Below are 15,257 nucleotides of genomic sequence, written 5' to 3' on the forward strand. Positions count from 1 at the left end.
TAGTAAGGACGTCGCTTGTAGAAATACACAGGGTTTGATTTTTAAAACATTCAAATCTCACCAAAGCGACGCCCATAAGCTCTCAGACGCTCCGCAGAAGATTTTGTCAGGTGACAGGGGTGCGCAGGGGGCTGAAATTAGTGCGCTGTTCTAATTGGTCCAGAAGAGGGTCTATGCGTTATCCCATGTCACGGAACAAATCTTCTGCGGAGCGTCTGATTCATGAGATAAGGTTTGACAGGATATTCTGTCAGCCGCAAGTCTGGTTTTGATTCCGGTGTTCCGCACGGACCATCTACTAGATGGACGCCGGCGGGTTAAGGGATACTAAGTAGAGCTATTCTAAACCCTAATGAGTATAATCAAGATTAGGATTACCTCTCTTATATCTTTAGGTGTAATCTGCAGCCTGCAAATGAGTAGATTAATGGGTCGTTGATCTGGAAGGGGACGTCGCAGGAATGCGGTAGTCGCCCGTGCAATTAGTTGGCGCGCGGGTCTACATCACCACTATAACGTAGTTATATTATTCATGTGATATCGTGACCGAAATAGAAATATATATAAGCTTCAATTTGGCCGATTTGAAATATATATAAGCTAGTTGTTGGTTTTATTATAAATTGATCAAATATCACCTCTATGTGGCTCGCTACGTGGGGTGGCTCGCTTTCCGGTCAGCTACGTTATGACACATTTCATCAGCGGGAAGTGGGAGAATTTTTGATGCAGCCTCATTCCTGTAGGCAAATAAATTCTTACCGGCCCTCTTCACAGGTGCGTTTCCATCGTCAACCCATCCCCCACCACGAAACACCTCATCCCAACGAAAATGAAACGCCGCCTCCAAATCCGCGTCGCAACAGGCGGCCACGCAGAAGGCTATGACCCCTCGGAGGACCTGACGGGCATCCTCCAGGCCGCGAGGGCCGGCAACGCGCAGGCGGTGCGGCAGTACCTCGACCGCGGCACGAGCGTCGAGACCAAGGACGACGACTTCCAGTACACGGTCCTGCACCACGCCACACTGAGCGGCAGCGCTGACACCGTGCGGCTGGTGCTGAGCCGCCGCGCGAACGTCAACGTCGCCGCGGACGACGAGAGTGCGCTCATCATCGCGGCCCGAAAGGGGGACGCCGCTATCGTCCGCATGCTCCTGCAGGCCGGGGCGTATGTCTCGGGCCTGACCAGCCCCGGCACGTACCCGCTGCTCGCGGCCGCCGGGGCCAAAGACGAGGCCGTCATCGACCTCCTCCTTCGTGCCGGGGCTAGCGTTCGGGCTGTCGACACCCAGGGGCAGGGCGTCCTGCACAAAGCCGCGACGGGGAATATTTGCGTGTTGCAGGCGCTTCTGCGTGCCGGCGCGTCTGTCAATGCCGTGGACAACGAGGGCCGCACGCCGCTGCATCTCGCTGTGGAGATACACTGGGAGCACGTGAAGGAGCAGATGAACGTTCGCTCGGAGATTGTCCAGGTTTTGCTCGCCGACGGAGCGGACCCCAATGCGAGGGCCAAGGACGGCGCTACGCCACTGCATGTGGCGATTATGTCGCGGACAACCGACGCGGTGAAGCACCTGCTCGAGGCTGGCGCGGATGTCAATGCCAGGGACAACGATGGGTGGATCCCGCTTATGGGGGCCGCATATGACGGCGACCCGGGCATTGTGCGCCTGCTCCTCCGGCACTCCGCCGCTGTGGCGTCCCCGTCCGCCGGCCTTGGCAACGCGCTGCAGACTGCTGCTGTCCGGGGGAACGTCAGGGTGCTGCGGCTGCTGCTTGATGGCGGCGTGGATGTTAACTTGTCAGGCGGCGAGTACGGGAATGCCTTGCAGGCGGGGGCGTTCAATGGGCGCCTGAACGTGGTTCGCAACCTTGTGAGTCGTGACGCCCGGATCGACATGCGCGGGAAGCATGCGGATGCTGTCCAGGCTGCTACCGCCGGGAGGAAGCGTGCCGTTGCGGATTGGCTTCGCGGCTGGCAGGCTGGCACAGTGACGCTGAGGGGCGACCAGGAGACCATAGTGGTGAAGGGGAGGCAGACCACGAAGCGGGTTGATCTCAATAAAGATGATCCCAGGCCGGAAGACGATCCGGATGGCTACGGCGAGTATGAGCAGGAGGAGTACCCCGAGCCCGAACCCGTGCCCGAACCAGCCTGGAGCCGGGGTGTTTCCGGTACAAACATGTACTCCGCTGGGCCTAGTGGTGCAGGAGGGTCGGGATGGGGTGACTCCAACGTGTGCCGCGAGTGCGGCAAGCAGTTCAAGACGTCGGGTGCCTTGCTGCAGCACCAGAACTCCACGGGCCACGGAGGCGAAGACGACGGGGACGATGAAGATGAAGCGAACTACAGTGACGATAACAATTTGGGCGACAGCTACGACAACGAGTGCCCGATGTGCGGCAAGTCGTTCAGTTCTGTGAATGCCCTCTCCTGCCACATGCGAGACACCGGGCATGGTATGGGCGGACCAAACACGTACGGGGCCAGCTACGAGGGCGAGAGTGAGGAAGATGATTCCACCATGTGCCATGTCTGCGGCAGGAACTTCAAGACGCACCAGTCCCTCTTGCAGCACCAGAGGGACACGGGGCATGATGAGGACGATGAGGACGATGAGGACGATGATTTGATGTGTAGGATGTGCCGGATGCGGTTTGCGAGCAGGAACGACCTGTTCCGACACTTGGATCAGAATGAACATCACAGGATTTGATCATGGCGAGACGCAGTGGATCGAGATGGACGTGCTGGGAAATCGTTTCCCATTCGTTTCTCATTTCTAGCATAGAACAGCAAAATGAATCTAAGCCGGCGTGTTGTAAATTCTGTTGGTAGCGGGGGTATTTGGGCAGTCTCTTTGAGCTCAGCGATTTGCACGTGGCAGGTCACGTGGCACAGCACGGGCCACACTGGAGAGAGCTTCTTCTATATAGAGCATCTTATATCTTTCCGCCAGCCTAGTCAGTGGTCTGACAAATTCCTTTCCTATTATACACCACCCGGACGCATCTCGATGTAAGTGCCTTATTAGCGCTGCTGATCATTCGGAGAACGCCGTCTGTTTTACTAGGTAAAATGGGGTTATAGGCAAAATATAAGGCATATTGCCAGGGTGTACGGTAGGGAGCAGGCAAGCCGAGCATGAGTTACATAAGAGAGTCGATGGAAGAGGACGATATGGTAATGAGTAGGGCAATACCCTAGTATAGAGACGAATCGATGGGGGAGGAAGGTAAGGTAAAAAGTAAGAGAGAGAAGGTGAGATTTAGTGTGGTGGGCGGAGGTTTCGCTTATCGGGCCGACCTTTTAGCGTGGTCTAGCCGACCTGTACGCACGTATCAACGACACAGATCGAGGCTGCTTACTATTTGCAGGGGGTGTCCATGATGAATGGTGCCCAACACGTAGCCTGACTGAGATCCCTTTGTGTGGCAGAAGAGACTTTTCGTATTAGGCGCTTTGGGCGCTCCTGCCTGGGTTAGCATGCTGCAAGCACCCTAGCTAGCGTGATTTTATTAGTAAGCTTCACCAAAACACGTCAATATTGTGATGCTAATAAAATACTATAGAACGCCACCACTATAAATACTTATAGGTAGTTTTAAGAAAGTTGGGCAAAAATTTTATAATGTATAATATTATAAATTTCTGCCCTTTATTAGCTAGCCCTAAAAGCTTTAAAGCTAAAAATACACAACTTTTTTTAAGCAGCATAGAAATAATATTTTACTAATAATTTGATAGTTAAATAGATGGCGACGATATTGAAGCTTTTTAATCAACTATACTAAATATTATAGGCTTCCTGGCTATGTTGGTGCTATTACCCGAATATCCAAGCGTCAAAAGCGTCAATGAGGCGCTAGCATCCTTACTGCTAAGCAACCGCACTGACCAGAGGCTTCAACACCAAGTTCTGTACGGTATAGATCTAGATTGGCTTATGAGGCGTGCATATACGAAAAGTCCTTGAAAACCCGCCACACAAAGGGATGTCACTGTACCCCGCTAGCTTGCAGGCTTTGGGCACACATGCATTAGCCACTCTCGTTGCCTGATCTTTGGGTATGCACAAGTCGCTCGATGTCATTTGTCAGGTTGCCAGTGCTTAAATCCCCTCGATGAGAAGGGAAATGGAGCACGAATCGTGAGGATGGCCGACCACACTAGTCAGATATGGCGGCTCTGCTTCTAGCAACATAAGTCAGCTTTGGCTTTCTCTTGACCACTCCAAACCCCATTAAGCCTCCTGAAGTCGTAGTGCCTGTTGTGGTGGTCCAAAATGTCTGCGAAAGTAATTAGTGAGCCAGCGAATGCTAGTGTCGAGTATGTGAGCTTCATCATGCAGTTTTCCGAATGGACATTTTACTGATTTACAAATAGCATCGTATTAGTTCATGGTTGGTGTGGGGAGGAGCAGCCTTGGACTCGGGGGCAGGGCAAAGATGCCGTTTGTTGGCCGGAGAGTATTCTTCCTGCTTTGGCGCCTCGGGCTCGGATCGTGACTTTCATCTACGACGCCAAAGTAGACAGGTTTTGGGCTGCCAAAAGAGATAACGACATAGACACCATCTCTGAAGACCTCTTGTGGGAATTGCAAGAGGTGCGATCCAAAACGAAAACGGTGAGTTGGAGCAAGACCTGCACAAAGGTTTAGAAACTGACTCTTGGTGAAGACTAAGCGTCCCGTAATTTTTGTTGCTCATAGTATCGGCGGCCTAGTTTGCGAAAATGTGATGCTCTCACAGCTTCAACTCACGACGGATGAACTCAGCTAACCAAATTTTCAGGCGCTTGTGATGGCAAGCAACGGATCGCCAGCCGACAAAGAGCTCGGTAAGCTGGTGCAGCGATTTGCCCTCATCGGAACGCCGTCCCATGCCGACAAAGGTCTCTGGGCGGAGACAGGGGAGAAATTCTTCCAGCTCTGCGGAGAAAGCAGTCGTGCTGCTGCAGTGCGAGATGACCTCAAGAAGTCGGAGAAGCTGGCGGAGATCGGCGAGAACTTCCAAGCTTTCGTTCAGTCCCGAACAGCGCCAGGCGCCTTCGAAGTGGCATGCTTTTACGAAGGTATGGCTACCAAGATGGGAAAGACCAGGGTCGTGATTGTGGACGAGTCTGCTGTCAAGATCCCTGGTTGCCGAAATCCGTCTAGGCTGGAGGCTAATCACCAAGGCATGGCGGAAGCCGCGAGCAAGAATGACGCCCATTTCAAGCGCCTATCCCGGGTACTGGTCAGGTGGGCTGAAGAGCTCGGGAATGTGGAAGGTGACGATGAACTGGTGCGAAACCAGTTCAACGCGACATTTCATGGTGAGAATCGGGGCTTCCAGCTGGGTCAGAATACTGGCACCATTAACGACGTCCGATTTGGCGCTGAGCCGGCGAATTAGGGTGATGACAACTGGAGCCCTCTGTAATTTCGACGAATACCTGACAAGTGTCTGTTTCAAGGGGCTGCACTGCCACCACATTAGAAATGCTGTGTCGAGAACTGAGCTCGTCGTTAGTGGTGGTATAGATGCAATTCTCTGTATGGCCGAGCCACATGTAGAAGCAGGGCTTCAAATAACCAGATATTAGCTGAGTAGATGCCAGTTTCGGCCAATGCGGAGCTGTTCTATGCATGCGTGTTGCCGTATGACCGGTTTTCCGAGCCTAACTCCGCATACAGACGAGGCTGAGAAAAGAGGCACCAATCACTGAAATACAATAAACGGGGCTGGCCATTCTTTCTATTTATAGGCACACACGATTCCGGCATTCCTTCACCTGCGACCTTCAAGCAAACCTCAAGCGGCTCTAAAGCCCAAGACCAATGGCAGCGCAATACAACGCGACATTCCATGGTGACAACAAGGAAGGCATTCAACTTGGCACCAACCTTGGAACGATCAACGCCTACTATTATGCGGCAAAACTAGGTATTGCCAGTCCCCATAGCCCTCCGCCCGCTTTCTCGACTAATGAATGTGTGTTTTGAACTGAAGAACGATCCGAGGCTGTTTTCAATCCCCTCTCCAATGTCCCTTTCGAGAGAGATGAGAACTTTGTCGGAAGAGACTCTATTCTCAGCACAATAGAGGACAAACTACTGCCGACGTCAACTTCAAAGCACCGCCGAGTCGCACTCGTGGGACCGCCTGGAGTAGGGTGAGTGGACGACGCCAACGGGCCCAGTTATGCTGAACCTTACCGACGCAGCAAAACCCAAATCGCTGTAGAATATGCAGCCCGCCTCCGCGCAAGAGCCCCAGACACCTGGGTCTTCTGGGTTGATGCCAGAGACGCGTACGGTTTTACCGAGTCATATCGCAACATCGCCAGGGTTGCAAAGATACCGGGGTGGGAGGAATCCAAAACCGACACTCTGCACAACCTGGTCTTCGAGTGGCTGAAGAAAGATCAGATCAGCCCTTGGCTTATGATTCTGGACAACAATGATGACGCTGACATGCTCTTTACTCCACAAGGGTCAGAAGATGGGAAACGTGGAAAGAGTGAGGCACAACGAGTTACCCTTGTACTAGCCCTGTTGGTGCTGACTGCGCGCCTTAGGTCTTGTCCAGTATATCCCGGACTGTTCACACGGCTCAGTCCTCGTCACTACACGGGACGACGGAGCGGCCGGAAGCCTCTGCGATGGAAGCTCCATTGACATCCGGGAAATGGATGTATCCGAAGCTAAAGATCTGTTCCGAAAGAAACTGACCTGGGAGACTGTGAATGAAAGCGACCTTGAGTTGCTCCTGAAACAGCTGGAGTATCTCCCGCTAGCCATCTCTCATGCGGTCGCATTCATTTCACAGAATAACTCGTCTGTCCAGCGGTACCTTACCCTGCTAAAACAAGAATCCGAGTTCGTCAAGCTTCTCGAAAGGGAAGTCAGGGACCAGCGTCGCAGCCCCGTCCCGTGGTCCGTCATGAACACGTGGAAGGTATCGTTCGACTTCCTCAAAGAGCGCGAACCGCAGGCCGTCGAGCTACTCTCCATGTTGTGCTTCCTAGACAGACAGGGCATTCCGGGATTTCTGCTGCAAGGGGAGAGCGGCGACACAGAATTTACAACCAAGATACTAGGGCCCCTCCTTCGGTTCCGTTTCCTCTCTCAGGTGAAGATGCAGAGAACAGGAGATGTCTTCGAGATGCACTCTCTTGTGCATCGCTTCACATTGCGATGGGTGGAGCAGAGCGACGCGCCCATATATGCTGCCAAGGCCCTGAAAGCCGTCTCGGACAAGTTTCCCGGCGCCGACAACCCTGTTGAAGAAGTGTGCCAGCAGCTACACTCTCATGCGCGTGCTGTACTCGAGACATCTTATGGCAACCCCGATAAGGCCACGAGAGCCAAGCTTCTGCACAACGCTGCCGCTTACGAGGCCGACCTCGGCAGCATCAAGATCGCTGAGAAATGGATTACCGAGGCCTTAGAAATCCGAAAAGTTGAGATTGGGGAGAATCATATCGATACTCTGTACAGCATGAACAACCTCGCCATGGCGTGCTATCAGTCCGGAAAATCTAGGAAGGCGGTGTCTTGTCAGGAGGAAGTCGTAAAGCGGTTCACCAAAGTGAAGGGGAAGAGAAACACCGAGACTCTCGCCGCCATGAACCTTCTGGTGAAGTATTACCTGGATGTCAGCAAGTGGACGAAGGCCGAGAAGCTCTCCACGTGGGTTGTGGAAGTCTCGGAGAGCCTTGAAGACGAGGACCCGGTGGAGACCTTGGACCGGAAGATGACGCTGGTCCTGGTGCAAAGGAGCATGGGGAAATATGAGCTCGCACAGAGCCTCGCGGAGAGCGTACTGGAAGAGAAATTCAATCTTCAAAAACAGATTCTGTCCGTCCGGGAGAAGGATGGTGAGGGTGAGAGGCAAGAGGAGTTTGTCGATCTGTTCGATGTGGTGGACTCAGAGCGAACCCTAGCGCTGATTCACAGGGACCAAGGTCAGTTGGACAAGGCTGCTGAATACATGGAACGAGTCGTCGAGACCACGAAGCAATCTCACGGCGAGCAGCACCCCAGGACTCTGCGCTGCCAAATCGAAATGGCCTTGATCTTCGAAGAGCAGGGAAAGCTTACGGAAGCAGAATGCCTGGGCCTGCAGGTGACAGGAAAGCTGGCACAGACGCTTAGCAAGGAGCACCCAGACACGTTGGCGAGCTGGAGCAATCTAGTGCTGGTGTATGAGAAGTTGGGAAAGCTGGAGGACGCAGAGGGGGACGGCGAAATTGTGGTTGAGACGTCAGAGAAGGTCTTTGGAAAGGACAGTCGCCAGACCCTTCACAGCAAGGGGAACCTTGCATCGGTATACCGGAATCGGGGCAAGCTGGCTAAGGCGGCGGCGTTGGGCGAGGAAGTGTTGAAGTTACGGGAGTCGGCGCTGGGAAAGACCCACCCTGACGTGCTCATGGGCATCACCAATCTTGCTTTAACGTACCAGAAGCAGGGACGTCATTCAGATGTGCGGGAACTGTTTCAGCGGGCCGCCTCGCCTCAACGTGTTGGCGGTTCACAGACGAGTCTACTCGTCTTATCTGCCCTGCTTTTCTTATTGGTTTCGCTCGTTCGGTTCGGTTGGCATATTGTGTAGCACACCATTCACGAGGGCTGAGTTCTTAACCGACACACCTTCAGCCTTGGAATACGAAACTGAGGTTTGGAGCAATGTGCGAACCTATCATTGGCTAGAACGCCCACCTACATTATGACAGTAGCCGCTGTGTGGCTCGACACATCAGCCTCGAAGTTACGATCGCACAGCTGTCAACGGGACATTTGGTTCCTTTACACGTAACCATTGGGAAGGACGAAAATGCCGCTATCGAACAGCTTCTAGAGGGCAACTTGAACAGCTATGCTCGCCTTCTGTGCATCTGCAGGACAATGGTGTTCTTGGCCAAACATGCCCCCAACTACCTGTGAGAGTTGGCGGAGGCTCGACTCAGTTCGTCACCCTCCGCCCTGTAGTGGCACTTGCTGACAGCCCGGCGGCCGCAACGGTCCAAGTGCCTTATTTCAGTGAAGTATATGATATGGTTGTCCTCTGGGTAGTCTCTCAACCATTCACGCATAAGGCTCGATCATCCCTTGCTCACCTCGGCCGACTAAGGTACGGCGACGATGATGGAGCGGAGGAAAAGCCTCTGAGCTACTTACCTTGGAATGCGAGGCTTTACTTCTTCTAAAAGAACCATCTACTTTGGTTTCGCTCCACAAAAAAGGATCTCGGCTTTCGCCTACAAGAAGTGGTTTCGATCTTATGTATCGGTAGATCTCCAGTAATCATGAAATAGCTCTTTAATAAGTGTCGAGTTGAGTACCTGAAGCTGATCCAGAACAAGACCTCTATCTTTGAGCACCGAGATGGCAAGTGAAGAAGGATGAAGGGAAGAGATATCAGGCCCATGTCGACCGTCATTATAAACGAGAAGGAGAAGACGGCGTTGTTAAGAGATACCAAGACCTTCCTCGACCCACGAGCTCGAGCATGGTATTCTAACCGCGGCATTCCTTACCGGAGAGGCTACCTGCTATATGAACAACCTGGGACTGGAAAATCCAGTCTGAGCTTGTTAATAGCCAGTTGTTATGATTTAGAGATCTATGTTCTTAATATCTCCAATGTTGACGGCGACTCCTTGGGCACTTTGTTCACAGAGCTCCCCCCTCGTTGCGTCCTGCTAAAAGATGTTGACGCCGTCGGTATGACGAAATCCTGGCAAGCGGAAACGGAGAAAACTGGCCAAACTGAGGCAGGCTCTGCCAAAAAAACTGAATCCAAGGGGAAATCGTCCCTATTGGACCTTCTCGACGCTCTCGACGGAGTATGATCACACGAAGGTTGCGTTCTCATCATAACCACGAATCACATCGAGCGTTCAGATCCGGCACTCATACGAGCTGGACGCGCAGACAGAAAAGTCGAGCTTCCCTATGCCAACAAGGACGTGGTTACTCGACTTTCTGCATGGTCTTTAAGCAGTCGAAAGACGGTATCCCCGGCCTAGAAGAGTCGTTTGAAGATGACGAAACAGTCGAGCGACTTGCAAATGAGCTTGCCGGCATGGCTAAAATTCTCCCCGGCGGAAATACAATCCTTCTTGTTAGAACATAGGCAGGTCAGAAAAGGCACAACTAATCGTCGGAGAGTCAACGATGTGGCCCGGAACGGAGCGACGCAGGACAGTCCGATGCAATCTGGCCGAGTGCCCATTGGTTTCGTTGGAGATGTGGAGTGGGTTCAAGTTAGATAGTACACTACGATCCTCGAGGGTCTTCATGCTTCGGTTGAGCTTCCGGTTCGCCTAGCACACGGGGGCCTTTCACACCTGCTGTTCAAGACGGTAACTTTTCGGTGGACCCGTCGTGCAAACGGGACAGACAGGATCCGCACGGTAACTCTTGGCAGTAACTTTACTGTCCGAATCTTCTGGCAAGTTTCATTCTGCCGGCGCAAAATTAGTGGCTTAGAGCTTATTTATTAGAGTCGTAGCTTAATTTAGCACGGCCTACCCCCAGAGGCACCTCTGCACCTCTTTTACGCCCTACGCCTCTACGCCTCTACGCCTTTATATCTCCGCGTCTTTTAGATCTTTGTGTCTGCGTCTATGTCTCTACACCTCTCTACCTAACCCCCTATAAGACGTGCAAAGGGACGCATGGGAAGACGCAAGGAGACATGGGCATAGACACGGGCAGAGACACAAATGAGTAGACGCACGACCAGAGCTACGACCAGAGCTACGACCAGAGTCACAAGCAGAGACACGACCAGAGACACGATCAGAGACACGACCAGAGACACAAGTAGAGCCACGACCAGAGTCACAAGAAAAGACGTAGAAAAGTGTAGAGGTATAGAGGTGCAAGGCGTAGAGGTAGGAAGGGGTGTCTAAAAAGGGAATATCAAAGCTTAACCTTAATTTACCCTTGTAGATTAACCGAGCACTGTTCATCTAGACACACCTCCACCGACCCACCTTCCCCCCTTTGCTCCTCCCTCTCCCTCTGCCCGTGGCTCTGCTCGTGGCTCTACTTGTGGCTCTACTTATACCCCTGCTTGTGCCTCTGCACGCACCTCTGCTCGCATCTCTGCTCGTTCCTTGCCCGTGCCTCTCTTACGAAGGGAGACGCGTAGAGAGAGAGAGAGACGCGTATGAGGAGACGCGTAGGGGGAGACGCGTAGGGGGAGACACGTAAAGCACAAGAAAGAGTAAAAACAGATAACGGGAAGGCTAAAATATGCCCTAAGTAGTGTCTTGGCTTCCTTTACCGCCTGCTGAGCCGCCGCCGATCAAAAGATTCAGACAGTAAAGTTACTGCCAAGAGTTACTGTCCAGATCCTGTCCGCAAACGGGAGAGGGTGCAACGTAATGATACGTTCGGGAGAGTAATGTCTCTCCCATCACCCGCAGTTAGAGATAGCCAAGTTTACATTCATGTATCTTTCCTGCTTTCGAACCTATCGATCACAGCGCGGATCGCGCGCACTTGGCCACGTAGCTCGTCCCGCTCTGCTTTCATCTTACTGTAGTTATCGATTTTGTTAATGACGAGGCTTCTACGCCAGACCACCATGGTTTGAACCCACTGTCTCCCTTTCTTATCATTTCTGAATTCTGCTCTACATGATTTCGCTCTTGAGAAAAGCGCTGGAACCTTACCACCTAGTGATTGGCAGATGAGCCGAAACGCTGGACGAGGCCTTTGGCTGCTCATCATCCCCACCGTACTTTACAGTACAGCTCGGTGCACGACTAGGGGTGTGAGCTTACACTTACACATGTACATACATTCGTGTACATACACGGTATACACGTGTATTCTAGAGGCTTACACCGTGTATTGCACCGGTCATATGCTTAGTAAACAGTGTAATGAAGAGTCTTTCGTTTTACCTCAGCGAGCTCAGACGCGATTTTTTAGCTAGCATCGGAATAACCTACGCTGTCTTCCGAATTGCAAAATCACGTCTAAGAGGGTTTGGCGAGATTTGTTAAAATCCTAAGCAAAATCCGTAAAACGGAGATTACGGATATCTAATTTATTTATTCACATAACGCGTTATTATTAAACCCCATAGTTACTTTTTTTTTAAGACTTAGGGCTTCTAAATAGTATAAATTTTATTATATAGCTACCACTTAGTCCTAACATTAATTTCGTTAAAGTTAAAAAACGCGTTATTAAAAGCCTAAGCATATATTATATCTTATTAAATAGTCTGCTAATATAGATAAAACTATACAGATATATAGGTATCTACTACTTAAAGCTATTGCAACACCTAGTAGGTGCTATAGTTGGGTCCTTCCTTAAAAATATCCTCCCTTAGCCCAGAGCTACTACTAGGGGGTAAGCTTTAGGCAGAGCCTTATGTAGAGCCTTAGTAGAGCTTCGTGTAGAGCTTCGTGCAGAGCTTCGTGCAGAGCTTCGTGCAGAGCTTCGTGCAGAGCTTCGTGCAGAGCTTCATGCAGAGCCACGTGCAGGCGTGCAGGCGTGCAGACGTGTAGATGTGCAGACGTGCAGACGTTCGTACGGGCGATCAATTGCAGAGACGTTTGTAGAGACGTTTGTATGGGCAATTGATCGATTGATTGTATGGGCGTTTGTACGGGCGTTTGTACGGGCGTTTGTACGGGCGATTGTAGAACCTTCCTAGTATATTAGTGCTGCGTGTTAATAGAGCTTTGGAGCTCTATATAGGTGAAGAAAAGAGACTATATATACATGAGGTAGGTGGCGAAACGCTNATAACGATGCTNACGATAGAGCTGACGACTACGACTTGTAATTGCCACTGTCGACAACGCCACTCAGTCAGTATTTGGTAATGGGAATCGACAATAGGGCTTCGAGTAGAGCTTCGAGCAGAGCTTCGAGCAGAGCTTCGAGCAGAGCTTCGAGCAGAGCTTCGAGCAGAGCTTCGAGCAGAGCTTCATGCGGAGCTTCATGCAGAGCTTTTGCAGAGCTTTTGCAGAGCTTCGGTAGAGCTCCGTGCAGAGCTCTGTGCAGGTCTCCCCCTAAGCTTCGTTCCGTAGAGCTCTCGCAAAGCTCCACAGCTCTACGCAGAGGGCTGCCGGCGTAGGCGTAAGCGTTCAGCGTTAGTGTTTACTGCGCGGCTCGGCGGTGCAGAGGTAGAATTAGGGTGTAAGGGATATTATTGCGGACACCTCGGGTTGCCCTCAGGACAACCCCCGGACGCCCCTCGGATGGTCGCCGGTCACGTGCCGGAGGCACGTGCCCGTAGTATATAGTCTCCACGATCCCAGAGGCCTTACCTCCTCAAGGATTCGTCTCTCTCACCAATCTATCCTGTTCCAATCGTGTCCTTATAGCCCCCTGTCTACAAGATCCCCTTACATTCAAATCCTTTCTACTCTTTTTTAGAAGGGTAGTCGGCTTTAAGGACCAGATTATTTGTTTATATCTTTTATTTACAACTACTATCCTCCCTTAAAATCTTGCGATAACTTAAATAGAAACTCCACAGATACCTTATAGAAAGCCGTCGCGTAAAGGCAGGAAGGTCCCTCTAATAGTAAGAGATTGCGATAATATAACCCTCTAGGCAAGACGGCCGAACGAGCCCTAATACCTAGATGCTTTAGGAGCTTAAAGACTCTTACACACCTATAATTACTAGCAACGCTAAGGAAAATATAAACACCCTCTATAATAGTTATAATACTACTAAAAAGCAGCTAGAACCCCTCTAGCCCCACCTAGGCTAATTAGAAGATTAAGTACTAAAGGTAACTTTAAGATCTTCTCTTAAGCTAAAAATGCTAGAGGAATATATTAATGCGTCTAACTAGGGAACCAACCGGAACCCTCCCGGAAAACCACCAGCCTATAATTAGTATAGTAGTAGTATATAGACTGCTTATAAGCTAAACAGGCCTACCCCTTTAAATAATTTAAGCTAATTACTAACTTAAGACCCGAGCCTCGTTAGGAAGCCTATACTAGCTACTAGTATTAATACTACCTCTATAGCAGGAGCCTCCTTAGGCCTAAGTTTAGAAGGTTAAAAGCCCTATACTAATCTCCTTTAAAATAGATATTAGGAAGCTATTATAAGGCTCTTAGAAGCTATATAGGAGGAAGCCACTAATAAATATATTAGAACCCTTTAAGGGTAAATCTAGATCTAGTAGGGTCTAATCTAAGCTAGGTAAATTTTTTTATAACTTAGTTAAGGCTAAGGGCTTTTTAAAAGCTACTTAATACCTACCTAAGGAGGTATAGAAGACTTAGAGAGTTATCTACACTATAAATAGAAAAAGGATATAAACTAACTAGCTAAGGCCTTTAGTAGTTTAGAACTCCGCTATAAACCTAATACCTAGCAGTTAGATAATTAGGTTCGTAAGGTAGATAACTTCTTTAAGATACTAATAATATAAGATAATACTAAAGTGCGTATACGCTAAATTATTAGCAAGATTAAAGACTAATTACTAAACTAGATCGTATTTAATCAGCTTAATAAAGAGTAAATTACTATATAGCTATAGCTGTAAACCTTCTTAAAGAAATGGACTTAAGATCTGTATATTGTATAATATAATAATATAAAGCTATTCTGGAATGGGATATAGCTTAACTACTATAACTTTTACCAGTTTATAAACTTTATAAAAACTTATACTTAATAGATAGATCTAAAGCCCTTTAAAAATAAGGACGGTAGCATCTATAAGAAGGAGAAGATTAGGTTTATCTAGGCTAAAATTAAGCTAGCAATTTATAATAAAATAAAGTATATAGGAGCCCTATTGCGGATTACTATATATACGGATTTTAAACGAGTAGTTCTAAACGCTAAAGATATGGTAAGGAATTAAACCTCTTCCGGTAGGAAGCCGGGGGGTTACTAAAAGCGTAGGTACTTTAATAGCAATGTAGGGCAGACCTAACCTTTAAAGAAGCCGTTCTTAAAGAGAACTTTAGAAAGGTTAAAGTTAGGGGCCTTAAATAACGGAAAAGACTCTTAGGGCCAACCTAATACCCGTTTAGTACCTTTATAGGAACACTTTAAGAAGTTAAGAGAAAACTATAGAGGTAGATCCTATTAGAAAAATAAGTAGGGTAATAACCGCACTAATAATCTAAAAAAAGAAAAGCTTTAGTTATGGACCTCTTCTAGCTATAACTACGGTAAGATATAGAAGAAAAAACTCTTTATATTGCTGTTAAGCTAGAAATAATACTCCCTATAGGTAAGGTATAATAGTTCTAAGCA

The 15,257-nt window shown here is 49.6% G+C and overlaps 4 protein-coding genes across 4 annotated transcripts; all 4 read left to right on the forward strand.

Annotated features, from left to right (window-relative positions):
* Positions 1-1,240: 1,240 nt before the first annotated feature.
* On the forward strand, positions 1,241-1,543 carry K441DRAFT_488851 (ankyrin; the record flags this gene model as incomplete). The annotated part of the gene is made up of 1 exon (XM_067641964.1): positions 1,241-1,543. A coding segment is annotated over one exon (303 nt), but the record flags the coding sequence as incomplete, so codon positions are not given.
* Positions 1,544-1,576: 33 nt separating this feature from the next.
* K441DRAFT_482015 (ankyrin) lies at positions 1,577-1,942 on the forward strand (the record flags this gene model as incomplete). The annotated part of the gene is made up of 1 exon (XM_067641901.1): positions 1,577-1,942. A coding segment is annotated over one exon (366 nt), but the record flags the coding sequence as incomplete, so codon positions are not given.
* A 2,219-nt stretch (positions 1,943-4,161) lies between these two features.
* Positions 4,162-5,620, forward strand: K441DRAFT_655861 (uncharacterized protein). Its single transcript, XM_067647929.1, has 4 exons — positions 4,162-4,332; positions 4,390-4,630; positions 4,683-4,739; positions 4,797-5,620. The coding sequence occupies exons 1-4, from the start codon at positions 4,289-4,291 to the stop codon at positions 5,397-5,399; spliced, it is 945 nt and encodes a 314-aa protein (XP_067506690.1). The 5' UTR covers positions 4,162-4,288; the 3' UTR covers positions 5,400-5,620.
* A 151-nt stretch (positions 5,621-5,771) lies between these two features.
* K441DRAFT_14928 (TPR-like protein) lies at positions 5,772-8,721 on the forward strand. Its single transcript, XM_067640178.1, has 4 exons — positions 5,772-5,930; positions 5,997-6,159; positions 6,211-6,506; positions 6,565-8,721. The coding sequence occupies exons 1-4, from the start codon at positions 5,825-5,827 to the stop codon at positions 8,598-8,600; spliced, it is 2,601 nt and encodes an 866-aa protein (XP_067506691.1). The 5' UTR covers positions 5,772-5,824; the 3' UTR covers positions 8,601-8,721.
* The last annotated feature ends 6,536 nt before the right edge of the window (positions 8,722-15,257 follow it).

The sequence above is a fragment of the Cenococcum geophilum genome (assembly GCF_001692895.1).
Source record: "Cenococcum geophilum 1.58 unplaced genomic scaffold K441scaffold_10, whole genome shotgun sequence".
Classification (NCBI taxonomy): domain Eukaryota; kingdom Fungi; phylum Ascomycota; class Dothideomycetes; order Gloniales; family Gloniaceae; genus Cenococcum; species Cenococcum geophilum.